This window comes from Sminthopsis crassicaudata, chromosome 4 (genome assembly GCF_048593235.1).
Source record: "Sminthopsis crassicaudata isolate SCR6 chromosome 4, ASM4859323v1, whole genome shotgun sequence".
In the NCBI taxonomy this organism is placed as follows: domain Eukaryota; kingdom Metazoa; phylum Chordata; class Mammalia; order Dasyuromorphia; family Dasyuridae; genus Sminthopsis; species Sminthopsis crassicaudata.
Window position 1 is genome coordinate 168583468 of NC_133620.1, and position 27403 is coordinate 168610870.

Sequence of the window (27403 nt, forward strand, 5' to 3'; positions counted from 1 at the left end):
GTGTAACTTTCAAACAAGTTTATTTCTTCATTTTCAAACTCTCTCCAAATCACACTCTACATATCCCAAATCAACAAAATTCTGACAGTGTCACTCCTCTGAACAGAATCTTCCCTAGATCCCTATTGCTTCTATATAAATGACAAATAGCAAAAACTAGCATTTAAAGCTCTCTACAATGTGTTCCAGACCACATTACCATGAAATCATTTTTCATGCAACTGTTTAAGCCTGGCCTACCAACTTGGTATCTCATTTTCCTGTCTTTATGCCCTTAAAATGAAGATTGTCTCCTATGTATGCAACACTCTCCCTCCTTACTTTCTTCTTTGAATCTTTTGCTTCTTTCTGGATGGATCAAGTTTTATCTTTTCCTCAAAACCTTTCCTGACCTCATCAGTGATCAGAGCTCTCTTCTCCCTTAAATTAGCTTGTATTTACTCACCATTTACAGGTATCACCAGAAGAATGCAAACTTCTGAAAAGCAGGGACAGTTTTGTTTGTCTTTATATAAACACCAAGTACTGAGCCTTACCTACCCTGATAACTGAACATTATCCTAGATTCATCATGTACTCAACTAACAGATATCACAGCTAATATGCATATAATAGCTATCAAGAATATCCTAGTAAACCTAAATTGTTGTTCACAAAGAATCCTACAAAATAATGGACAGTTTCCAAGTAGAAAAGGCATCAGGGCTTGTGCTATACTGCCTTCTAAAACATCTTTCAACATAAAATTGTAATTGTATAATTTTATACAGGAATAATTTCACTATAGCTCTCATACTAACTAAATATTAAGCAATAAAAGTTGTCACAGTTCCTTGTTATGATTTTGGAGCATCTTTTTTTCTAGAAAACACATTATCAATCTTCCTAATGAGGTACACTGACAAATACTTACAGTATTTTGATTTTCAAATAAGGACTTTGGAGCCGCTTGTGCTTTGCATGTTTTAAGGTATGTCTGCCAATTGAATTCCTCTTCTTTATATCCTAAAAATACATGTTAAGATAAATTAACTTTACCTTACAAAATTCAATTCAAAATGTTCTTCAATTGACCTGCCAATAATAATACTTATGGTTTTCAAGTTAACAAAGTGCTTTTTAAGCATGTTATCTGATTTGACCAAATATTATAGATATTATTAACCCCACTATACAGATTAGCAAAATGAAGCTAGAAAGATTATGTGAATTGTCTATATTATTCTGCTAGTAATGGCCTACATCTTCTTCTGACTTCAAGTGTACCATTCTTTTCCTTATATCTCCCCTAAAATACACACACACACACACACACACACACACACACACACACACACACACACACACAAAGCCTCTCTAAAAGACAAAACAGAACTTCATTGACTTTCAATATTATCTTCTATACACATGAAATGAATTTTTTAAATCAAAATATTCAACAAGACATATCTTCAGTTCAATCATGGATTTTTATAAACATAGCAAGTAGAATCAAACATACAGTTTAATATTTGCTCCAAATATATTTTTCCCATTCTAAACAGCTACAAAAAATAGCAAGATAATAAAAGTGTAATTGTCATTTTTTTACAAGCTCTTCATTAGTTTTATGAATAATTTCTCAGCAAAAGCTTATTGAAGAGGAAGAATTAAGATCTATGGTTTGCTGAGAAGGATGAAGGGAGAATATTTGTTAACAAGCTCCTATTGGATACAAGGCACTATGCCAAATTTTTTTTCTGTTAAGAAAGTAATTTGCACAATATAGAAACTAATGGAATGATTAAAAAAAGTAAAATAATGCAAAATAATAACAGCAAGTATTCACATAGCACTTTAAGGTTTGCAAAGCTCTTTACAAGTATTATCTTATTTTATATTCACAATAACCCTGAAGGGTAATGCTATTTTAATTCCCATTTTATGGAGGAGGAAACCAAGGGCAGAGGTTATTCGACTTGCCCAGATCACATAGGTAGTAAACCTCTGAAACCAGATGAACTTGGGTCTTTCTGACTCCAAGTCCAGTGCTTTATTCACTGAGCCACTAATGGTCATAGTCTATTATTGCAAGGATGGCCAGCTCAAACCTAATAAAATGCATCCAATAACTGTGTTTCTTAAGTGCCAGGGGTAATATTCTTGGCTTGATGTTTGAATACCACTGATGTGAGCATTTCCTAAAAGAGGAAATTGGCTATTTCACTTTATTTTTCCCGCCAGTGTGGGCATTTCTACTTCCACTAATGTTCAGAAGGCAGTATTAGAAAAAACAAACAAACAAAAAAACTCCAGTGGTTTTTGTATTTTAATGTTTCCCCTGTAGAAATATTAATTTTATCTAATGTTCATACCTTTCTTCTTTTTAAAAAAATTTTCAACATTTGAGTTCAGCTTTGTATAATTATTCTTTCACATTTTGTTTTCTAAAAAGAAAGGCCTGTTCACTAATTATCAATAGTCTTCAGACACACATTCCAGAAAAAAACAACAAAACAAAACAAATTTAGTAACATGGTCTTTTGGCATTAAGTAATAAGAAAATATCAACTCTCTGAATTTAAACAGAAAATCCTGTTGGCACTCAATTGGGAATACAAAGTCTATCAGAAAAACCATATGAAATAGCTAGATCTAGATCAAGACAAAGCACAATACTGTTCTAAAATGTTTTCATTCAAATGTGCTCACTTTGTAATACTTAAAATGAAAAATTCATAAATAAATAAAAGATGATTAATTTGTTTTGCAAAAGAATTTTGCCTTACAAAAAAGAACCACTGACAAGTTTCATTAAGCAACAATTCCTTAATAAATTTAAATTTATTAAAAATTTGACTTAGGACACAATTTTGAGGGAGCTAGGTGGGACAGTGTACAGAGCAATGAGCCTGGAGTCAGGAAGCCCTGAGTTCAGAAATGGCCTCAGATATTTCCTGGCTGTGTGATCCTTGCAAAGTCATGGAACCTCTTTCTGCTTTAGTTTCCTTGTGTCTAAAATGGGTTTAAAAATAGCACTTATTTCCCAGAGTTGCTATGAAAATCAAGTGAGATAATACAATGAAATATTCTGCGAATAAAGTACTATGTAAATGTTAGCTATTTTTTTGAAATTGTTTTTTGCATAAAGGCAATAGAGAACCACTAATCATTTTTAAGTAGAAAAATGACTTAACTCCACCTTAAATAAGATTGTGAAATATGGAATGGCATGGAGATGGGATACAAGTAGGAGTATTTTTTTGGAGTGGTTGTCTATGAGAGAGCCTTTTCTAGGAATTAGCCTTGGGAGTGGAGAGCAGAAGACTGCTTTCTGACAATAGCATTTGAAATCTTTGAGTGTTTGGTTTTTATTTTCAAGAATATTTCACTTCATAACAAATGCTAGACTCCGACTTAATTTAGTAGTCTTTTCCTAGCTTAGAAGAACCACCGCATTAAGCAAGCTACTTTCATCTCAGCTTTTCAAATAAAATTCTAAAATGATTCTGAAATGATGCTGTGTATCAACCAAGTACTTATTATGGGTGAGTCACTGTGCCAAGCACTGGTAAGAATAAATATATCAATAAAGCTGTCTTCCTCAAGAAACTTAGAATAAGTCAGGGAAATCAGTAGTTGCATATATAAGTAAATATAAATAAAACCAAAGTAAGTAGGGAGGGAAGAAACTTTAGCAGTAAATGGAAGAGCTCTAAAGAGGCAGCATTTGATTTAAACTTTGAATGAAACCAAAGAGTAAAAAAAAAAAAAATACCAGAAGGAAGGAAATACTGAATTCCAGGCACTTTTTTTTTTCTTTTGGGCAAAGTCATGAAGACAGATAAGAAAATGTCATGTGAGTGATATCATGTAAGCCAGTTTGGGTATAGAACACAATAAAGAGTATGAAAGGGAATAGCAAACCTAGAAAGGAAGCCAGATTGAAAGCCAGAAGGGCTTTAGGTCAACAAGAATAAGTTGTCTGATCTCAGAGGTAATACAGAACCACTGGAATTTCTTGGACAAGCAAGTGACATGGCACCCCTATGCTTAAGGAATAATGTGTGGAATATAGATTGGATAGAAGAGCAACGAGAGGCATGAAGATAAATTAGGAGGCTATCATAATGGTCTAAGTCAGACAAGATGTCAGAAGGGCCATAGGCAAGAGATGTCACAAGAATAGAATCATTAAATCTTGGCAACCATCTGGATATGGAGAGTGAGCAAGAAACATGAAGAATGATTCTGAGGCTGCAAACCTGAATGACTAGGAGAGCAGTACTGTCAACAATGAATTGGGAGAGGGGAAGAAGGGAAGAAGATTAATAGTTCTGTTTTGGACATACTGAGCTGAAATACCAGGAAGACACAGAATTCAACCTATTTAGTTGGTGATACGGGAATGCAGCACAGGAGAGACACGAGGGCTGAATATATAGATCTTTTACATGGAAGTGTTTATTCATCCTATACAAACTAATAAGGTCACCAAGAATAAGACTATAGAGAGAGGAGAAAGTTTAGGAGAGATCCTTCATGTATACATACAATTAGGAGTTGCAGTACAGATGATGATCCAGAAAGGAGACTGAAAAGTCTCCACACATGTATAAAGAGAGACATGAGAAAAGTAGTATCTTGAATATACAGAGAAGAGAGAATATGCAGAAAAGGGACAAAAGTATCAAATATTACAAATCAAATCAAATGCTACACACACAGTCAAAAGGATGAAAAAAAAGGGGTCTGTGGATTTGGCAATTAAGAGACCACTGGTAATTATAGAGAAATCTGTTTCTGACAAACTCTAAGGTTATCTATAAGTTGATTTTAATAAACATACAAATAGATGGTCCTTATACAGATTTTTCTTTATTACCTGGCACTGTTTGAGATAACTTACCATGAACTTAAAAACATTTTAAGTTAACAAAACTATTTATTATTTAAAGATAGGGCAGACCTTTCTTTAAAGACACATACACACAACACACACATGCATGTACACATAACATGTTATTTTAGACCCAATGGACAGTATAGGAGTTTTCAACACAATTGAACAAATTGAAATTTAATATTTCATATATGAAATAAAGTAATTTAAAAATTGTTCAGAACATTTGGAACACTGCTATATGATGGAGATATCTCTCAGCTATATCCATATCATAATCCAGCCACGATCCCCTTCAAGTTTCCAGAGGAATCTTGGATTCCAGGACTCTGGACAGCTTTCAACTTCTCTTGTATAGATTCAAGTCTGCAACATCATTTTCTAGATAACACTGTATCATGATGCCTGTACTCTCATCATTATCCCCACCTTTTCCCCATGATAATCTTAGGAATTTTCTTGCTCATTTGTGTTTTACCTTCAGAACTTAGCACAATGCCTAACATGTAGCAAATACCTAATATAAGTTTTATTTATCTAGCTAACAAATAAGCTGGTTGGTTTTTGGCTTAGTAAACTTACATCTTAGGCCATGTTCTATTTAATATTTTGGTTAATGACCTTCATGAAGGCTTATTAAATTTTTAGATGGCACAAAATTGAAGGTAGTTAAAATAGAATTAATTTCCAAAAAAAAATCAATATGCTTAAAACAATGGATTTAAATAATATAAAGTTTAATTAATATTTTAAAATATTTTGTTTATATCACAATTTGTTTAATAAACTTTTCTCATTTTAATGTTAATCTAAGCTTATATCATGTGAATTATCAAATTTTATTGTTATGAATTCCAAATTGATATTACCTAAATAAAGATGGGGTATCATAGTCAATTTAAAATCTGAAGGAAATTCTTGACCCACAATGGAAAAAATGCCTCACTCTTAGTTCTTGGCAGAAATGGACAGATTTAGCCATGTAATTTTGCATAGAACATCCAACAGTTGATATTTTGATTAATTTTGTTAAGTTTTTTTCTTTTCTTTTTTTATTCTTTGCTAGAAGGGAATGCTCAAAGCATAGAAGTGTAAAGGTATATATTTGGAAATGAAGAGAATATATAAATAGTAATATCAACAAAATAAATAACAGTAAGTATTAATAATAATAATAGTAAACAAAAAGTCTAATAATACCTTTTGGTGGATGAAGCTTGTGCCCAGTTTTTTCACACCATCCAACTGGATGAATGTCTAATGCATCAGCATTTACCCAGAAGTCATAACAATCAGGATAGCCATCAAAGTGAAGCCTTATCCTATAGCCACAAACCTAAACATGGAAAATAATATCAGTTAATAATTTTTATTCAAAAATTTTATGTCCACAATACAGCCAAATTAAAATATAACATTAATATTACATATGAATATGCAGACTATGCTAATAAAACCACTTTGATTAAAGAAAAATAACTGACGTCATAAAAACCTTGGACCAAAGCTGACCAGAAGGGAAGTAGGCTGTAGTGTATATGCATTGGTAATAATTACATATAGTTATGCAAGGTGAAAAACAATTTAGGGTTCCTACCATGAGAAAATTAAGATATTAGGGTTTCTACTATGAGAAAATAAAGATAGAGTCTCTCTATCTCCACTCCTTGCAAATTACCCATATAAACGGTCAAGTTCTTCATTGTAGAATGCATATCCTCTAGTAGATGTTCAGTCACCTTCTGTGAACTGTCTAGATAATGAGAGTTTTTGCATTTTTAAAAGACAACTGCTGAGAGAATATGTGGCCTGGATACAACTACTTGGAGAAACTAGCCAATTCTTTTCTTCAATTTATATGTAAGAGTAGAAAAGGCTGTACTAAACCTAGAAAACATGGATTTCCTGAAACAAAGAACTGGCTTTATTTAGCAAATAAAGAATGTTAAAGCCTACATGAGGAAAAGAAAAAGATAAGTTCAAATCCTGACCCTGACACTTACTACTTTTATTTTTTAGAAAACCATTTAATCTTCTTGAGTCTTTATCAATAAAACGAAGAGAAAGAACTAGACAGGTTCTGAAGTGCTTTCCAACTTTAAACGTATGCACCTATGAACCTTCACAGAAAAAGGAAAAAAAATGAAGCTTGAAAAAAGGATGGGAAGAAAAGGCAATCTGAGGATATACAATAAAATTATCTAAATCAAAAGGAGATACAGGAATTAATGTATTAAAACCTGAGTCCCTCTTTCTAGTTTGGGCGTGAGTAAAAAATCATCTGGCTGAACCTACAAGTAATAGCAATATTATCTAATCTTACATAAGCCTAGGTTTCCTATCTATAGTTCAGAAAAATCTTGAAATATGCCTTTATTGAACCATAATTAACTGACTTTGCTTCTAAGAAGCATCATATGACATTGCACTACTTTCCTAAGAGTCAAGCCTTTACCAAATAATTAACTGAAAGAACAGTTTGATCTTTAGAAACCAAAGTAATGTAATTATATCAGAAGAACTTTACTTATTCAGGGTCACAATGACAATATAGCCTGAATATAATTACATAAAAGAGAAGATTTTTTTAAAAGAGAAAGAAGAAGGCAGGAAAGAAGCAGTATTACTCAAATATAAATACTTATAATCTGTCTAACAAAATATATTTTTAGGGTTGAAATCTTTTGCTGATGCTTTCTATAAAGTCTACTCTGAAAAACTTTTAAAAAGATATAAAGTTGATCTGTTATTCACATTGATTTACTATTTTAAGATACTATATTTATAAACTCTTTTTTTAAAAAAATCACAGAATTAGATTGTTTTTACCTCAGCAACAGTGAGAACACAGTACATTGACTGATGTTCAGGGTCCACACCTTCTAACTTCATTCCAACTTTGAATCCATTTTTGTTATAGGGAAAGGATTGGTACTAGAAAATGAAAAGATAACAATTTTAATATTTAAAATACACTACTATGCTTTAGGATGAAAAAGTGAAAGGATCCATTTGCATAAGATATCATCTTAGGGAAAAACATTTGGAAATTTAATATCTAGATTAAATATTTTTGAGCAATAAACTGGTAAAACAGATACACATAGATATAGATAGACAGATAGATAAAGATACACACATACACTTTGTAGTGTTAATATTTAATCTTAAAAGCCAATAACAACATAAAATACTGGGAGAAGTAAATAAAGGACAGAAAAATCATAGTAGAAATGCTTATGAAGGAAAAAGTCTTCTGGCAAAGCAAGTTAATTTATTATGAAGTGAAAGTCTATAAAGTTTATATAATTTTCTACTGTTTTAAAGCAAATTATATTGCAATGGATTACTGATCCTAGTATTTGCTAATCATTACTATGTGCAATTCTACATACCACATCCCTGACAGTAAATCTGGCAAATAATTTTCATGAGTTATTTATTTATACCAAAGCACAAACTATTAAACAAAAACAAATTTTACGTCTTTATTTTTCAGTTTATTGTTTTCAAATAATTTCATTATTCTCACTTTGAGTAATAGTGCTCCAACAAATCTCATTTAGCAAAAGTCTACCATAATGATGAAAAACACTATTATATAGTTTACATTGTTGTTAAGCTGATCACCTTCTACAGTAAAATATATTTTTTTTAATTTTTTTTTTGAGGCAATTGGGTTAAGTGACTTGCCCAGCATCACACAGCTAAGAAAGTGTTAACTGTCTGAAGCCAGATTTGAACTCAGCCCTCCTGACTTCGGGGCTGATGAGCTATCCACTGCACCATCAAGCTGTCCCAAGATTTTTAAAATTTACAATGCACCTTTTAAAAGATTGTATGAAATCAGTCTTTATCCCTTTTAGTATCCCTAAATACTTTTTTTTATTCTGAATGTGAGATACACCATAATAGTATGAAATACATATTCCACCAAAAAAGGAGTGATAGGTTTCCAATATAAATTTCCCTGAAGCACGATGGGCATAGCCAGCCATCCTAAATGTACTCTTCTTCCCTAATCTGGGTTAAATAAAGCTATCTTTCACCTGCTGTCCCTGCTTCCACATTCCAGAGCTAAAAAGCCTTTGCCAGAATTTCTCCAGTCCCTTTGCCTTGGGAGTGAGACCCATTTTCCAAATCAAAGAATTAGTGGGAATCCACAACCAAAATCCCCAACCCAAAATAGTCTCTTTTTTTTTTTTTCAAGGCTTTAACTTGTCTTCCACAGATGACAATAGTAAGCTCTAGCCTGCCACTTTCTCTTCCTCTACTCTAATCCTAAATTAAGTAGTCCAGTCCAGCAAGGTTGAATTTTATCTGTCTCCATTTAGCTCAATCCTATGGCTTCAAGCCCCTATTATAATCTTTTATCATCTAAATTTGACATCCCAAGAATACTTCTCTCATCAGTAACTCAATGCAACAGAATTATCTCTCCCTTATATTGCTATTTTCCCTCCTGGATCAATGTCTTGTCATAACAGAAGGGCTTGTATAGTTCAATGAAACTATGAGCTGTGCCATGCTGGGTTACTTAAGACAAAGAGATCATAGTAAAAGTTCTGACAAAAAGTGATCCACTGGAGAAGGAAATGGCAAACTACTCCAGTATCTTTGCCAAGAAAACCCCTGCACAGTATTAAAACTACAAAAGATGAGCCCCTCAGGGTGGATGGCATCCAAACATGTTACTGGGAAAAATTGGAGAACAACTACAAGTAGCTCCAATACTAATGAAGTAGATGGGCTAAAGTTGAAAGGAATCTCAGGTGCAAATGGTCTAATATAGTTAAGATCAATATTGTATAGGAATGTGGAATGTAAGATCTATGACCAAGGTAGCCTGGATTTGGATGAATAAGAAATGGAAACATTAAACATTGACATCTTGGATGTCAAAATACTAAAATGGACAGAAATATGAGGATTTAAATCAGGTGATCATTACATATACTACTTTGGGCAAGAATCCCTTAGAGGAAATAGAGTAGTCCTCATAGTTAATAAAAAGGGGGAGGAAAGGAGAGGGAAACAAAAGGAAAAAAAAGGGATGGCAGAGGATAAGATGGATATATAGCATCATGGAAGCAATGAACATTTGTTAAGATAGACTTTGTGAGACAATAAAGGATATAGGGTCTCAAAGAATCAGACATGACTTCATGACTGAACAATAACAACAATACTGCTGTTTTTGTCTAAAGGCAATTAGGTAATGAAATATATAGAATACTAGGGTTTTGAGCTGAATCCAGCCTCAGACACAAGCTAGCTATGTAACCCTAGTCATGTCATGTAGCCTCCATTTGTTTCAGTGTCCTTATCTGTAAAATAAAGATAATAATAACACTTATCTCCCAGGATTGTGGTAAAAATCATATAAGGTAATATTTATAAAACACTTAGTAAATGCATGTACATGTAAAAGAAAATGCTTATTTTCTTTTATTCTCCTAAGACTATAGAATTGATATGAAATTTCATGCAAATTCTCCTTAACTTTCATGGTCTTCATGTAGTAAAGAGACTATTCACACAATTCAATGGGAAAACCCACAGAAAATAACAAACAAGAGGGAAGGGGGAAGAAAAATAAAAAAAACAAACTTTCTAAGAATGCTTTATAAACACTCATCTGTATGTGATCACAAGTTTCCTATGTCTATTTACAACACAGTAAAAACTAAAAGGAAACTGAAGTACCAAAATATTCCCCTACCCATTCAAATCAGAGCATTTGCTTATATAAAGATTAATTCTGGTACAATTCTAAATTCTCAAATTCTCTCTGTAAGCCATTAAAAAAAAGTTTCTTAACTTAGACATTAGAATATGTCTAATTATGCTTAGCAAAAAATAGAGGTTAAAGCTATTCTCCCTCAATTATTTGGGTGTTTGTGTTGAAAGTCTGTTTTTGATCTGAATTATAAGATTGCTCTAATTCTCTGATTCAAAAATTATGAATGGAAACACCCTAAAATGGATGAGAATCCAATATATGAGAACCAGTAAGAGAAAAGTTTTAGTGGCTCCCTAATGCCTTCAGAATAAAATACAAATTTCTGTTTGAGATTTACAATTCTTAAGAATTTGGCCAGAGCCCGTCTTTCAAGACCGGTTATACATTATTCTCCATATCATACATATTCCATTCCAGTCTCACTGCACTACTTCCAGTTGCACATCTTTACTCTATCAATATGTAGCCTCCCCAACTTTGCCCAGCCTAACTCTAATCTAGAAATAATCCTCCTCTTCACCCTTGGCTCCCTTTAAGGTTCAGAGGAAGCAGCACTTCCTTCAATGGGTCTTTCCTGATTGCCCTAGTTCTTGGTATCTGCACAACCAAAATTATTTTATATGAGGGACCACCTCACTTTTGTGCTTGGCACAAGATAATTTGAATGCTTGTGACTGACTGACTTCTAAGTTTGGATATAACACTTTTCAGTAAATTCTTTTCCTGGACTGTTTCCAGATCAATGAAGTATTGATCTTTTATTGCTCTTGAGACCTCCATTTCATCACTCCTATCTTACCTTATGCACAAATTAACACTAATCAAAGAATATCTCTCTTTCCATTGTCATGTCAGCTAGATGGCACCTGAAGTCAGGAAGACCTGATTCAGAAACTTATTTCTCCCTCCCTCAGTTTCCCCATACACAAAACTGAGGTAATAATAATTTCTACTTTACAAAGTGTTGTGACAATAAAAATGAGATATTTGTAAAATACTTTGCAAATAATGACGTATTACATAAATGCTATCTAGAGCATGTTCTGGGAGTGAGGTATTAATTGCCCTTGACTAGTTAATATGCATTACCACTATCATCATGAAGTGAGGACTGGATTAATTATTAGGAAGCTCCTCAGCATTGAAATTAATTTTCTGCTATTAAAATAAATGACACTGCTAACCCATAGTTTATTCATTTAGAAAATGGAAGAGGGAAAGACTGAATCATGTAATCTGAAATAGGAAACTTGGAAAGGAAATGATTCCAAGTCAGAGTTCCTAAACCACCATGGAAACTGAAGATACAACTATTATATTTAAGTACTTTTGTTTCTTTTCCCTGAAAGAAATCTTTTGCGAGAAATCTGGTACAATAAAAGAGTACAGAACTTTATATCAGGATCTCACTTTTAATCCTGATTCTCTACTATTTATTATGTGACTTTGGACAAACTGCTCAACTTCTGCTAGTTTCAGTTTCCCCATCTGTAAAATAAAGGGGTTAACCCTAAATGCGCGCTTCCAGCTCTCAATAACACTGACTATTCTCTTTTATCTTTTAAGTTCTAAATTCCATGGCTTGAAGGAACACCATACCTCTTTAAAAAGCTTAGTTGGCACTGCAATAGCTTTTTCTTCCTCCAAATAGGAAGCCCAACACCATGCTTTCTTTCCTTTAGGAGGTAAACCTAAAAAAGAAAGTAAAATTTAACTATTATTTTTAACTATATGAATAAATGTTACCAATATATTATCTTTCAATAAATACTTATTAAACATCTATTTATGAATAAAGCACTATGTTAGTGATTGTGCAGGGTTAAAATGCTAAAGACATGGTTCTGGACTTCAAATAGTTTACAATATAGGCGTGCTAACAAGATGGAAAGGTTCTAAGTGCCACAAGAGACATACAAGCAAAGTGCAGTAAGAATGCAGGAGATATCACTTTTGGTCAATGTATCATAAAAGGTTTTATTAAACATAGAGCATTTGGACTAAGTCTTAAAAGGACTATGACAACTCCAAATCAAGATGTTAGGAGGGAAAAAACCAGCATTCCACACAGAAAGAATAGCATGAGCAAAGGTGTGGAAGTGGAAAACCGTAGTGAGTTTGCCTGGAATATTGAATAGTACAAGCAGGTGGGAAACAAGGCTTGAAAGGTAAGGTATCATGACAGGCAGTCAAAGGCAAGCAAGTGAAGTTAGAAGGTTGAAGCTACAGATGGGGAAAATAGGGAAGGGTCCAAGGATCAGAAGGCAAATATGAGAGTAATGGAGGTGAAAAGCAAGAGCAAAAAGAGTGAATGGGGAGGAGAAGTGGAAGATAAGAAGGTTATGAGAAGAGAAAAGGAAGGTCAGGGTTTCAGGCACTAGAGGCAAAGCAGTTCAAAAGTGATAATGAGGTTCATGGTGGAGCTATGTTAGTGGGTGGCTAAAATATATCAGAGTTGAGGATTTCAAAGAAATTTCAAGTAGATGTTGAAGTCAACAAGAATGATGACAGGAAATAGGACAGAAAGGAATATGCTGAAACAGGCACAACTGAAATCACAGGAACTGGGAAAGTGTTCTGCTGGTCCTCAGACAAGGACAGTGGAGGGGCAGGAAGTTAAAAGATACTGAATGACCCAGATATGGCAGTAGAAAGAAAAATACCAATTCTCCCTTCTCTCAGTGATTCCAAGGTAAGTGAGATGAGGGAAATGGTGTTACCAAAAGAGTCAGAAACTCTATTTGTGAAAAGAATGGAAGGTGTAATACTTTCTTCAAGACCTCTAGAAAGTTAACTCATTAGCTTACATTCTTTATCTAAAAATCTTCCAAGCAAAATTTTTAGTAAATAATAATTTATCAAGGAAGAATTATTAGCAACACTTCATTAATAAGACACAAAATTGCAGTGAAATAAAGTGGCTGAAATTCTTTCCTTTTAATAAAAATACCAAGGAGTAAATTGTATCTGCCATCAACTTACTCTGTTTTAAAACACCGGAATCATTTCGTCTTTTTCTTCGGGCTCTCTGAGAGCCCCTCAGGATTCTGCCATCATGCTTGTTTTCCTAGATTAACAAATTAAATTAATGACTTACAGATTTTGTTAATTCTGCACCAAGGAAAGGTTAAGATACAAAAATAAAACTCTCTGATAAATTCTCTATCTTATATTTTGCTTTACTTTATAGTAATTATTCTTGCAGCTAAATATATTGCTAGGAAATGTTCAAAGAATATGGATCTTGTCACACAATTTTGTTGCTTTAGGCCAAAAGCTCTTAAAGAAAATATTACAAAACTTAGTCTACTTAGACCCACAACTCAGTCAAACCAACATTTTATTTCTGGAAGTGGTACCAAGTAATAAATTATGGGACAGGTACTATTATCTATAACCTCAAAGATTAGGTCTAAACACCCAAGTAAAGCCTCAATTCAATAGTTTATCCTTTCTGGATAACACTTATATTTTTAGACTAAGTAATTTGAATTGTTTCCATTTTGCACTTGCTTACATTGAAAATTAGCTACCATTCATTCTGTAGGCCATTCTCGTAACCTCATATGATCTTCAAGCAATCTGTATCCACTGATGGAAATTTTATTTCCTTAAAAAAAATACCTATTTTATTTTATAACCCCTCTTCTGTATCACTCACATGCGCACATGCCTTGCCCTCTTCCTCCCCACCCTTTGCCACATACACACATACACACAAAATAGAACTTATTCTAGCAATGTTCCTTGGGAAATTGTATGGTTATAGTTGAGAACAATAAGCAGCAGTAACACAGCCTTAGTAAAGACCTTGTCATTTCCATCAAATTAAGCTCAACTTTTACTAAGCCTCTACAAAGCCCTGTGTATAGGCCCTGGAGATACAATGATAGAAAGAGCACAGTCCCCAAAATCCCAGTTTATATTCTACTGGAGGGTATAACATATATAAGTAAAAGAAAGATAATTTCAGGAGATAAGAAGAAAGTAACAACTGAGGGCAAATTAGTGGAGGCGTAACAAAAGACATGGTATCTAAAGTGAACATTGAGGGAAGAGAAAGATTCTGAAACAAGGAGAAAGGAATAAAATGTAGTCTAGGCAAAGGGGCTGGCGTGGTGAAAACATGGAGAGATACAATGTCAAGTCTGTAGAAAAGCTAATAGGCCAATCTAATAGGTCACATAAAAAGGAACAATATGAAATGAAGCTGAAAAGGTAAATTAGATGCATATTGCAGGGAGTCCTGGAAAGCCACTGATAATCTATGAGCAGGCTGACAAGATAAACCTTAGACTCTATGGAAGATTATGTTGGCAGCCACATAAAAGAAGGATCAGAGAGAGGAGGAAAGTAGATGTAGTGAGATCCATTAGAAGGTTATTAAATAGATGAAAGTAAAGATGATATGGACTTTACCAAGGTAGCACCCATATGATTCAAGAGAAAGGGATAGATAAGAGATGTGTAAGGAGTACAACTGATAAGACTTTGAAACCAAATAGCTATGGGAGGTTGAGCAAGAGCAAAATCAAAAAGGAAGAGTAAAGGTCAAAAACTGGATGACTAAAAGGATGATGGTGCTCTAAACAAAAAGATGGAATTTTGGAGGAGGGAGGCTTAGGGGAGAAGATAATCATTTCGATTTTGAACATGTTGAATTTGAGATGGTAAGGAGATGCCCAGATGATGATATCGAGCAAGAAACCAGCACTATAGGAAGAGTAAAGTAAAACATATAAATGTTGTAGTCACTGGTACATAGATGATGATTCAACTCGTGGAAATGCAACATCAAGTGAGAGTGTAGAGAGAGAAAAGAGTACAAAATAGATCTTTAGGGGATAACCAAACTGAGTGGGTAACAAATGGAAAATGATCTATCTTCCCCTTTTTGAGAGAAAGACACAACATTCAGAAGAAGAAAGTATAGTCAAAAATTGAAAATAAGTCATAAAGGACCAGAAGAGAAATGCAATAGGATTAACTATTATGAAACGTAATCAATTTTCTCAAAAGCTTTTTTAAAATGTAACCAATTATATCCAAAGACTCCCTTATCTACACCAATATTTAACCCCATTAAAAAGCTGTGATATTAATCAGACATGATGTCTCAGTAAAGAATCTTGTTATATTTCTTCGAACAGGTTATGATGGCTGGTTTGATACAACATTACATTTCATCAGTATAAAAGTATTTGGTTTTAAGAACATCCCAAAAATCTTTCTTATGTACCAGGGTTAGCAATATACCCATCAGCTGGTAAAGTGACTAGAAGCTCCAAAGTTTTTGGTTATATCCATGAACCTCCTTTCTTGCTAAGTTCTAGAATATCTTGTACATGTTTGATCTAATATCTTTAATGACCCTGTTTTAAAAGTTAATTGAAACTGTCTTTTTATATTTTCCTTGGGAGTAAATACATAAAACTTATTTGTGTCTTTTATTATTTCCTTTTCCATGTCACTATATATTTCAAAGTAATACTCTCACTGATTCCATGGATAGCTTCTTTGCTATAATCTGTTTACCTATAACTTCTTAGAACATACTTCTTGAATTATTTTTTGGTTCACTTAAATTTTAGTTTGCAGTCTTGCACACTTTGTGCCTTTTTCTGTTCTCTTCACTTGGATTATTTTCCATTAAAAATAAAACAAAAGACAAGCATTTTCCTCTTTACTACCAGCTGAGAAATACTGAAGGAGTTATTGATTTTGTGACCTTTAACAAAGAGGTTTCCTCTTTCCTAGAATATGAATCTAAGACACATGGAAAACTTCTAAAGAGTGTCAAAACTGATGATCAGTACACTCCCTTATTGTGATTCATATAGCTACAAAAAATACTGTTAAAAAGAAACAAGAAAGTACTACTAAATGTATCATGTGAATAGCAAGTCAGAATGTGGAGTCCTGCAAAATAGGGATGTGTCACAGTGCCCAAAACATAGTAGATGCTTCAAAAATAATTGGAGATCTATATCAGACAGAGAGTAATTAAAGCTAATCTATTATATCATTACAAAGAAATACTATATAAGGTAAAAACTTCATGGAATGGGGCGGCTAGGTGGTACAGTGGATAGAGCACCAGCCTTGAAGTCAGGAGGACCTGAGTTCAAATCTGACCTCAGACACTTAAGAGATCCTAGCTGTGTGACCCTGGGCAAGTCACTTAACCCCAACTAACTTCATGGAATAACATAACAGGATTTAAATATTTATTGAGTCTCCAGTTAGTGACCCCACTCTCCAAATTAATTCAAATGTGGGACACAGTGAACATAAAAGAAAAGAACTAGAAGAATTATACTTCAATGTCTAACTGTAGGGAACCCCATGAGAATGATTCAGTTTGAACTCAACTCTCATCCCGTAAGAGGTGGTAGATAAGATTTTGTTCACCGTAATGAAGGAAAATGAAAGCAGGAGGGGTTGGGTTCTTTCAAAAAGAAAGCATGGAGAGGAGGTGGAATTTAAAACATTGGCCACAAAGACCACCATAGGCTAAAGGGGAAAGAGTTCCCACTTAAGAGAAACGTGACTGAAGCAAGCATTATCTCTACCAAAATTAATTCTTGGCAAGGATCTGGCTCTGGATCTTAGAGACTTAAACAAGAATGGCTCTGAGGATGTCCATCTTGAAAATTATTTGTACAGTAAAGAAATGGGGAAGAGACAATGAGTAAATAGCAAAACCAAAGAGTTGAGCGGGTACACAAAAAGAAGGACAAATGACCAAAATGCCAGGGTAGAAAGCTAACAGAGATACTTACAAAACTAGAAGGTAGAATGAGTAAAAAGATCTAAAGGGAGGAAAGAAGACTATAAATAGAATTTATATGAAGTAAAATTCCCTGATCCAAAGAAGAACTCTGCAACCTCTACAGGGATCACATGGATCACATAACAAGCAATGTAAATCCAAAATGATTTTAAAAGAAATAAAACTGTTAAAAGAAAGTATTAGGAATCATATTTAGTAAATTAGAAGTAGAATTCTCAAAAAAGAACTGATTAAATAAACTTGAGTAGATAGGAGAATGATGATCATCCTTTCAAAAATATATTCTTTTTTTTTCCCCCTTATCTCACAGAGTGGTGATATGTATTAAAAGATTTACAACAAATAACATATGAATTACAACAAAGCTTGTGTGCTAGAATACTTCATGGAAACATTGACATTGATCAACATATAACAGGACATATAAACTGCCCTTTAAAAGATGAATGTGGAATTAAATCAATAATTATTTTAACAAAAGAACAGCTGATTTGTTTTATATCCCAAAGGCTAAAAATATACTATCTCGATTGATTTTTTTGTTTCTGTTTTTTTAATTTCAAAAATATATTTTGAAAGAGAATATGACAATTTAAATTATAAAAATATTGATGTAGGAGAAAACTTGTGAAGAGGCAACAATGCTAAAGAACATATGAATTCTAGAAAAATTGAAGCAATTGATCTTCACAACAGAATGCAGAGAGATAATTTAAGCAACACAGTTTTTCTAGGAAAACAAAACAAAAAACAAACCATAAAACCATGGCAAATTAAAATCCTGAATATTCTTACTGTAGAAATGACACCCAAAATTTCAGAATTCTTAAACAATCACTTCCATAAAATGACATTGATAAAAAAAAACCCACAAAAATTATATAGTTAAAGTAATTAAATATTATAATGTCAGAAACAAATTTTATAAGCAGTTAGGAAAAATACCTTCAGCTATGAAGGAACACAAATGTGAATAACTCAGGAATACTCTACAATTATAAGAAATTGGAGGATGGAAGAGAAATAACATTTGAAAAAAATCAAAGGTCTCTCTTCAGGAAATAGCCCAGCAAAAGAATATACTTAAAAGTTGAGGGAAAGTAAGGAAGATTTAAAATTATACATTTTACTGAGCAAGGAAAAAGAATGAAAAAAGAAAGAGAAATAGAGAAAAAAAGTTAAATATATTTAAGGCACTTGGAATAGGGCAAGGAAACAAGGAAAAGAAAACAAACAAACAAAAACCAAGAAAAAGCAGCCAAAAGATAAAAATGATCTGAGGAATCCTTCCTTCTCAAAAAGGATCAATGACGTCAAGAAGGTGATGTCATGATCAGCAAGTTAATTATATTTAAGTGGAAAAAAATCAGGAGAAAAAAACTGATCAACATTCTCATGACCTTCCATAACTGATACAATATTTTATAGGAAGTTTCATACAATGAGAAGTTGCATAAATAGAAAGAAGGAAAATGAAAAATAAAGGAAGTAGAGATGAGATAATGTCTTTATTCTCTCAATAAGAGTTAGTGTGATAGGAGAATAAGATAAAAGAAATGGAGGAAAAGAACTAAGATGTTAAAGTGGGCTCATCATAGAAGGGGAACATTTCCATGGAGTAAGAGTATTATATCTATGATAACAGAAAAAAAAAACATTTTAAAATGGATTTTATCTGAAGGAAATCTCCACATTAGAAGATCACTTTTCAGGAAAAGAGCTGTATTTTCCAAGGCTACATCTTATCCCAGGAGAGGATATGTATGAACAAACTCCCCAAAGGAATCAAAATTAATTTGTAAAGAAGCTGTCAAATGAGAGCTCTGAAGCAAAGAAAACCATTCTTGGGAAAGGGATCAGCAAAAGAATATACTTAAATGAAAAGGAAAATAAGGAAAGGAAGATTTAGAATCATACATTTTACTAGGCTAGGAAAAAAATGAGTCAAAAGAGAGAAAAAATAAAAAAAAAGGAAAAATATTAAATAAATTCAAGGAATCTGGGAAAAAGGCTTGTGGGAAAAAGGCTTGTAGGAACAGATTAGCATCAAGACAGTGTAAATAAAATTAATGTCAGGGACAATATACTGGTTTAAAAGTGTAGTGTTACAAAAATAATCAATACAAAAGAAATAAATAGATAAAATACAATTTTGACAACTATAACTTTAAACATTCATAGCCAATCTCCCCAATAAATCAAAAAAAGCAAAAGCAAAATTCAATCTGACATGTAAATAACTCTAAAAAATAAAGTTTCATACTAAATAAAAATGAAACTTGAACAAAACTTCTTTATATCAGACATTTTTAACAGCAAGAATTTCAATCATACTATTAGACAAAACAAAAATAAAAATTCACAATATTATAAGTGATAAAAAGAAAAACTGCATTATGCCTAAAGAAATCAAACACACAAAAATTAATATGAATAATTAATATAAACATATATACAACAAACACCAACATTTAAATTCATAAAGAAAATGTTAACAATTGCAAAAGTCATGATACCATAGCAAAAGGAGACTTTAATGTTCCTTTTTTAGAGTTGGAAAAATCCAACAACAACAAAAAAAAGAGAAAATGTAGAACTGAACAAACTGTTGAATAAATTAGTTCAGAAAGACTTATAGCATGCTCTAATGGGAGACCATTAAAAAATATACATATCTCTTCATACACCCGTTATATAAACAAACCATATGCTACAAAAAAGACAATTATAAATTAAAAAGGCAGAAATATTAAACCCATCTTTTACTCACCATTGCTAGTAATAAAACTAGAAATATAGTGAAAGAAAGAAAAAGATGACAACTTAAACACAAACTTAGAAAGTTTCCTGAATAATAAATAATATGAGAACAAGGTTCAAGAACAATTTATAACAATCAAAAAGGGAGTGATAAAAATAAGACAACTTACCAAAATTTCTGGAATGCGGCTAAAGCAGTCCTCAGAAGAAAAACTGTATCTCTAAAAATACATATTAACAAAATAAAAAAGAAAGGATTAACTGGCTGATGATACAATTTTTAAAATTAGAAAATCAACAAGAAAACAAACAGTATTAAAAGAGAACTCTTGAAAATTGGATAAAAATAATATGAAAAAACCAAGAGTAAATAAAACAGAAACCTTTTTAAAAAGATTAACAAAATCAAAAGATCTTTAGCTTACCTAATAAAGAGAAGAAAAAAGGCAAACAAGGCAAAATCACAATAGAGAATAAATAAAATGCTTGTCAGAATTTATTACATATTAATAAAGATTTTTTAAAAATGAGAATTATCTATAAAAATGAAAATTCCTAAATTAACAAAATGCTAGACAAATGCCAAACAACTCAAACACAGAAAACACATTTTTAATCTTGTTCTAGATGGATTTAAAGGTAAATTATATCAAATATTTAGATAACAATACTTATACTACATAAATTATTTCAAAAACTGAGAAAAATATTTAAGTTATATTTGTACTAATACTTAAATCTGAGATAGACTAACATCATAAGTAATTACTAATACATTTCAAAACCATACGATTGTTATTAGATGAAGAAAAAGTCTTTAAGCAAATATAATATTTCCCCTATATCAAAAATCTCTATAAAGCATTGACAAAGAAGAGCTTTTGTTAATATGCTAAAAAGTGTTGCGTGTAAGTCTGTAAATGTGTGTGTGTGTGTGTGTGTGTGTGTGTGTGTGTATACTCTCAAAAGCTTATTGTTTGCAGTGGGGAAACACTAAAAGCTTTCAGGATAAATTTTGAAGCAAAGTAATGATTCCACTCCCCTTTCTATTGAACATCATTTTAGAAATGCTGATGATCCCAATAGGACAAGAAAAAGAATTAAAATAAACATTGTCAAAGAATTTTAAAAAAATTTAGTACTATTATAAGTGATATAATATTTTAATTAGAAAACTCCAGAGAATCAATTCTTTATCTCAGGAGACATCAACATTCATACTGAGACTCCCTCATGCATCCCAACCTCACAGAAACTCAAGCTCTTCAATTGCCGGGATAGACTTACACTTCTGTACAATGTCAGCCACATACAGAGGCAGTAACATCCTAAATTTCACTATTTTCCATAAAAATTCTATTTTCTTAATTAAAATGTTGACTATCATTCTCCCTCTATGCTTTACCTCTACACTAAACCTTCACTGTGACCTGCTGTCCTCCTCATTCCTTCATAGGAGCAATAACAATTGTGTATATTAACTACAACAACGTAAACAGGGAAAAAACCTAAATGCTTTCCAATTCAACCTGGGCACAGAGAAAAGGTGAGAAAAATGTACCTCCTTTCATTGCTTAAGTAGGAGACTTTGGGTGTAGAATATTACAAATGTTTCAGACATGGTTCATATGTTGGGTTTTTTGCTAGACAGTCTCTCTCTGTCTTCCCTTCTTCCTTCCCTCCTTCTCTCACCCTTTCTTCCTCTCTTTCCCTCTCTCTCCCTTTTTCTCTCTATCTCTCTCTTTCTCTCTTCCCTTCCTTCCTTCCCTCCCCCTTCTGTTCTGTTCCTGAATAAAAAGGAAGAGCTATAAAGGTAGAGAAAGGGAAAGGGGATGCATTAAATAAAGAAAATAAATGAAATAAAAGAGAATCATAAAGGACTTCAAAATACTATGAAATCTTGGCCAAGGAACTGAAGATTTTTATGAATACAAGTGGTATTTTCTTCACTGTGACCAATCAGAGGCAAAAGAAAGAATAATTGAGAAATGAATGGCTGGTTAAGAAGACAATATCTCAGAATGGGTTTTAGATTTATGGATTATAGCTCACAAAATAGAAATGTTTGGTGTTTGGTCAGAGAGTATACCTAACAAAGAGATGCTGAAGAAGAAAAAAAAAAAAAAAGCATTTGCTCAAGTCCTGAAAATCTAATCTTGTTAAAAGAAAAGGAGATAAAGAAAAAGGTCTACATTTAAACCTAGTAAGACAGATAAGATACAGAATCAATCAACAAACACTTATTCAAGTATTTAATATTTACGTGGGAGTCCCCTATTCCAAGGAAATCACAGTTCCAGTTCCCATTCCTTATCTCTATTATTTACCAGGGATTGTGGCATTCAAAGGAGAAAAAAAGACAATTGACAAAGAGTCAATGCATGTCTTCAAAGAGCTTGCATTTTATTAAAAAGTTATATTTATTAAATATATTAAAATACTACTTTACAGATGAAAAAAATACTAGATACATACAAAATAAATACACAATGACAGAAGTGACCTCTTGAAAAAATTGATTACTTTTTAAATCCACTATATCATTGAAGCTACTTCCTTTGTGGACAACAAAAAGTTCTTTATTGCTAATTCAGTGGTACTTTCTTAGGTGTCCTATTTCTAGACTTCTCTACAGTATGACATTGACAACTACTTCTTTCATATGGAATATTCTCTCTTCCCTAGGTTTTTTGGTATGCTACTCTATTAATACTCTTGGCTTTTAGGAACCAATTCTTTTCTGTCTCCATTGTGGGACTTTTTCAATGCATTTCCCCTCTCAGTTTCTATAAAAATCCCCTGGAATAATCATCTACTCATACACTTCCCAAATCTATATATCCATTACACATTTATTTCCTGCGTTCGTTCTGGTGTCCATATCTCCAAATGCCTACGTGACATCTCCATGTCCTATAGAAATCAACTGAATCCATTCTTTTCTGTTAAATTCATTCTCCTTTTAGCTACTGCTTGTTTTGAGGGCATCACACTTTTTGCCATGAAATTTGCAGCTAATAAATTATCCTTAAATCTTCACTCTGTTCATTCCATATATGTATATATTTATGTATCAGTTTCCATATCTTATTTATGTCTCAAATTTGACCTCTTTTCCTTACTCCATAGCTCCTCTAGTCCAGGTTTTGATCACCTGTACTAGGGTTTTGATCTTTTTGTTCCCGATCTCTTCTCTAATCACCACAAAGGGAGTAGCTTCAGTGATATAGTGGATTTAAAAAGTAATTGCAATGAGAATTAAGGGGGAAATGAATAATTAGAATTCCTCTTCTTTTCTCTTTTTTTTGGGGGGGATGAGGGGAAGAAGAGTAGAAGGGAGAGAAATCAATATTTTAAAATTTAAAATTTAAATTTAAATAAAAAATTTTAAAAGAAAAAGAAAATTAAGTAGGTAGAGGGATAGAAATCCTAGTAAAGATGGGAGAGGATAGGATTAAGGGTATAAGCAGAAGGGTTGGTGCTAGCAAGAAGGCTTATCCTCCAGAACTACTTACCGCAGAAAATAAAAAATGACCCTGTGGAGTATCTCAAGAAGCTAAGTGGAAGGTGGGAGTTCATAAGAGATGGTATTAATTTGGATGGGTGAAAAAAATATCATCTGCTGAGAGACAAGAGAAAGGTAACAGTGCACATAACATGAGGGAAAACAGTTGCTGTAGAGAATTCCATAAAGAGTTTTCTAAGGAAGAATAAAAGGTATGAGGCAATTCAAACTCAGGTAACGTAGGATAACATAAATCCATCACAGGCCCATTTAGTATTCTTATGTGACTTCCCCTGGGAACATTCTGCAACAAGTCTGAAGAAGAATGAGTGGTGATAACAACAATGGAACAAAACAGTGAAAGGTCATGGACAGCATAAAATTGAGATTTCATAGGAAGAAAAGTAAGGTATAATAGAATGTAGTGGGCAGGAAAAACAGAAAGAGGTGGAACAAAAGGAAGTTGCAAGAAATGTAGAGGATACCGTTTATGAGGAATACTATAATGTAATGCAGTTTAAACAATGGCCCTAAATTGATAGTCTATCTAACTCAAGAAAGGAGTAATCTGTAAAACCTAGTCTTAGATATTTCTATACACATATTGCCCAAAATATGAGTTAACAGGCAAAGCAACTACAGATCCCAATGCAATGAAGCTAACTAGACTTCATAGTTATCAACACTGAGTTTGGTGGGAAGGCAAATCATCATTAGAATGTAGCTCTAGGGAACAATATCTACTTTAATAAATACAGAAGAGCTAAAAGAAAATAGCATAAAATATAAAGAAGATATTCCCATATGATAAAGTCCAAGAAAAGGAAGACAGAAGCATGATAATGATACATATAGAATGAAACAGATGTAATATTGTCATCAGAGTATAGAAAACCTCATCTAAAAGAATAAATAAGTTAGTGGTTCAAGAAACAGATCAAAGGCTGGCACAGAGGTGTAATATGTAGTGATAAGGATTTCAATTATCTGATAGAACTCTCTCTCTGCCAAGAGTAAATAAGCAAATAACTTTTGATTTGATTTAACGATTTCATCCTTCAAAAAAGGTGGGAACAACAGAGGGAAGAGCGACTTAGGAAATGTTTCTCAGTTACCAAATAGGAATTAATTATTAACTTAGAAATGATGGGAATACCTTCTTGGAAAGGAATCACTCAGTCTTATAATTTGTGAAAAAGAAGAAGAAAGCCAGATATTGTCTGACATGCTCCTGAGATTTGGGGCAAAAAGATTTCAAAGGTTCAAAAAATGAATAGGTAAGATTCCATAATCTAAAATTCTATAGAAGTCAGGTCAGGCCATAAGAAATGGAAGACTCTCAAGAATAAGATTCTGAAGACGCAAAAAGACTGATATAAATACATGGGAACCAATATATCTTTAATAAAGAAAATACAGACAAAGGGACAAGCACTAAACAAGGAATACAAAGATACACAAGTTAACAAAAAATTATTTTGGAGTATATTTCAAGCAAAGGGGTGAGTCAAAGAGAAGATAAGACAACTTATGTCAAGTTGGGAGAATGTAAAATGACGAAGGAAAATCAGAAATACTCAGCTGTTATTTTATTTGTTTTCTATTTCCTGCATCTTTGGACAAATCTTTAGACTTAAATGGACAGAAAAAAAATTGGTTCATTGGGAGATGAAATCAATCAAAAATAGAAACACAGCTCTCTTGCTGTGTTTTAGTTTAGATAGTTTAAAACTATCCTAGATGGGTTTAGTTCAACCAACCTAATTGAACGGTATTCCAGGATACAGAAAAATGTGGTGGATGTGATTATTAAGTCAATCAGTGACCTCTAAATGATCCTGAAGAAGAAATTAGAATTAAAAAGGGCAAATCCCTAATTTTCAAAAAAGAGTAAAAGAACTCTGAAAACTATAAACCAGCTTTCTACTTATTTAATCATTTCAGTCTATGCCTAATTCTTTGTGATCCCATTTGGGGTTTTCTTGATGAAGATACTGAAGTGGTTTGCTATTTCAAAACCTTCTTGAATTCTGATGAAGATTTGACACAAACATTGTTGAGTGATTTGCCCAGGTTTACACAGCTAGTAAGTTTGAGGGGCCACATTCAACCTCAAGAATCCCATGTCATCTAATTTCCTCATTTTATTTTATTTTTGCTGAGGCAATTGGAGTTAAGTGACTTGCCCAGGGTCACACAGCTAAGGAAGTGTTAAGTGTCTGAGGCCACATTTGAACTCAGGTCTTACTGATTTTAGGGCTGGTTCTTTATCCACTGCACCAACTAGCTGCCCCTAATTTTCTCATTTTAAATGGGAGTAAATGAATATAGCTTCATCAAGGATGAATCAGGTCAAACTAACCTCATTTCTTTTTCCATAGGGCTACTAGATTGTTAGATCAGGTAGAATTGGTAGATTCAGGAATGGCTGAATGGCTGGACTAGAGGAATTGCTTTTAATTTTAGAAAGAAGATCTGTGCTTCACCCTATAGCATTTAACATACTTATCAATGACTTAGATTAAGGCAAGGATAGTATATTAACCAAAATTACAAATTACACAAAGGGGTCAAAAAACCAAAACTACTTGGACTCCATTAGTAAAATGCTCCTATCTTCAGAGTTAAGAGGTACCACCTTACTGCCTTTTAAAAACAACTGATGATAGTTATAGAAATGTCTATAGTTTCTATTTACTCTGTCAAGATTTGGGAAAGTAGGTAGATTCTCCTATTCTCATTTCCACCGGTTCATCATAAAATCACCAAGAATTACTTCAAGAAAAAATACCATGAATTTACTTTTCATCTACTTAAAATTAAAACTCTCTACTAAATACTAGGAAAAGTAGAAGTATAAATAAAATAGCATTAAGGAGAATTCCAGCACAATTAATTTTATGGTCCACTTGTACTCAAGGAGAAGGTCCAATATGGTGGACTAATAAGGATTGCATTATTATCTTTAAGCTTTTTGTCAATGAAACAGTTGCAAAAGCCTGGATAGAGTATTCTATCTCAACCTTCTATTTCAGTGGTAGAATGATATGAAGATGCTTCAATACTTTATAGATTTTGTTGAACTGAAAAATGGCTGCCCTGTGAGTATGAAAACAGCAGTACTGAAGGAAGGAAGCAGCAGCAATACATTCACAATAAAATATTGTATTTTTATGATTACTAAATATATCAGTGTTAACATTATAAAAATTAATCCTTCTATTGAGTAAATGTAACTATTGTCCATAAATTAATCACAGAAAAAAAGATACTAACATTTTCATCTTCTCTTTCTTCTCCATCTTCCTTAGGCTCTGCTCTGAGAGGTAATTTTGCTTTCCTCTTCCGACTACACTTAGAGTCATCTTCTTCATTGTCTTCACCTACATCTTTTTCTTCCTTATGTTCTCTGCTGTAAAAATAAAACAAATATTACTGAGCCACCATCTGCCAAATAACTATATAATTATTAATGAAGAAATCATTAAAAATATTTAATTTCTCTAATAGAAACATTTTTAACTAAAGGGAAGAACTGGAAAATAACTGGACAGCATATAGAGCATACTTAAAGCCACTAATGCACATGGCAGCTGTCAGGTTAGAGAAAGTGAAAATTATGTTATATTAATTACAAAAGAGACAACAGTAACATATGTTGAATGAGTTATATCCCCAAGTTAAAAATTATTTGCCTTTCATATCTGTCTTCTAAACTAA

At 32.7% G+C, this 27403-nt stretch overlaps 1 protein-coding gene across 4 annotated transcripts in view; it reads right to left on the reverse strand.

Annotated features, from left to right (window-relative positions):
* The window catches only part of L3MBTL3 (L3MBTL histone methyl-lysine binding protein 3), a 144685-nt gene that overhangs the window by 82067 nt on the left and 35215 nt on the right, over positions 1-27403 (reverse strand). For all 4 annotated transcript variants that reach the window (XM_074309862.1, XM_074309859.1, XM_074309861.1 and 1 more), the window contains exons 6-12: positions 26960-27095; positions 20349-20399; positions 13608-13692; positions 12225-12316; positions 7712-7816; positions 6083-6218; positions 914-1005 (exon numbers count right to left, since the gene is read on the reverse strand). In XM_074309862.1, the coding sequence (XP_074165963.1) occupies positions 914-1005; positions 6083-6218; positions 7712-7816; positions 12225-12316; positions 13608-13692; positions 20349-20399; positions 26960-27095 (697 nt within the window). The remainder of the gene's footprint in view (positions 1-913; positions 1006-6082; positions 6219-7711; positions 7817-12224; positions 12317-13607; positions 13693-20348; positions 20400-26959; positions 27096-27403) is intronic.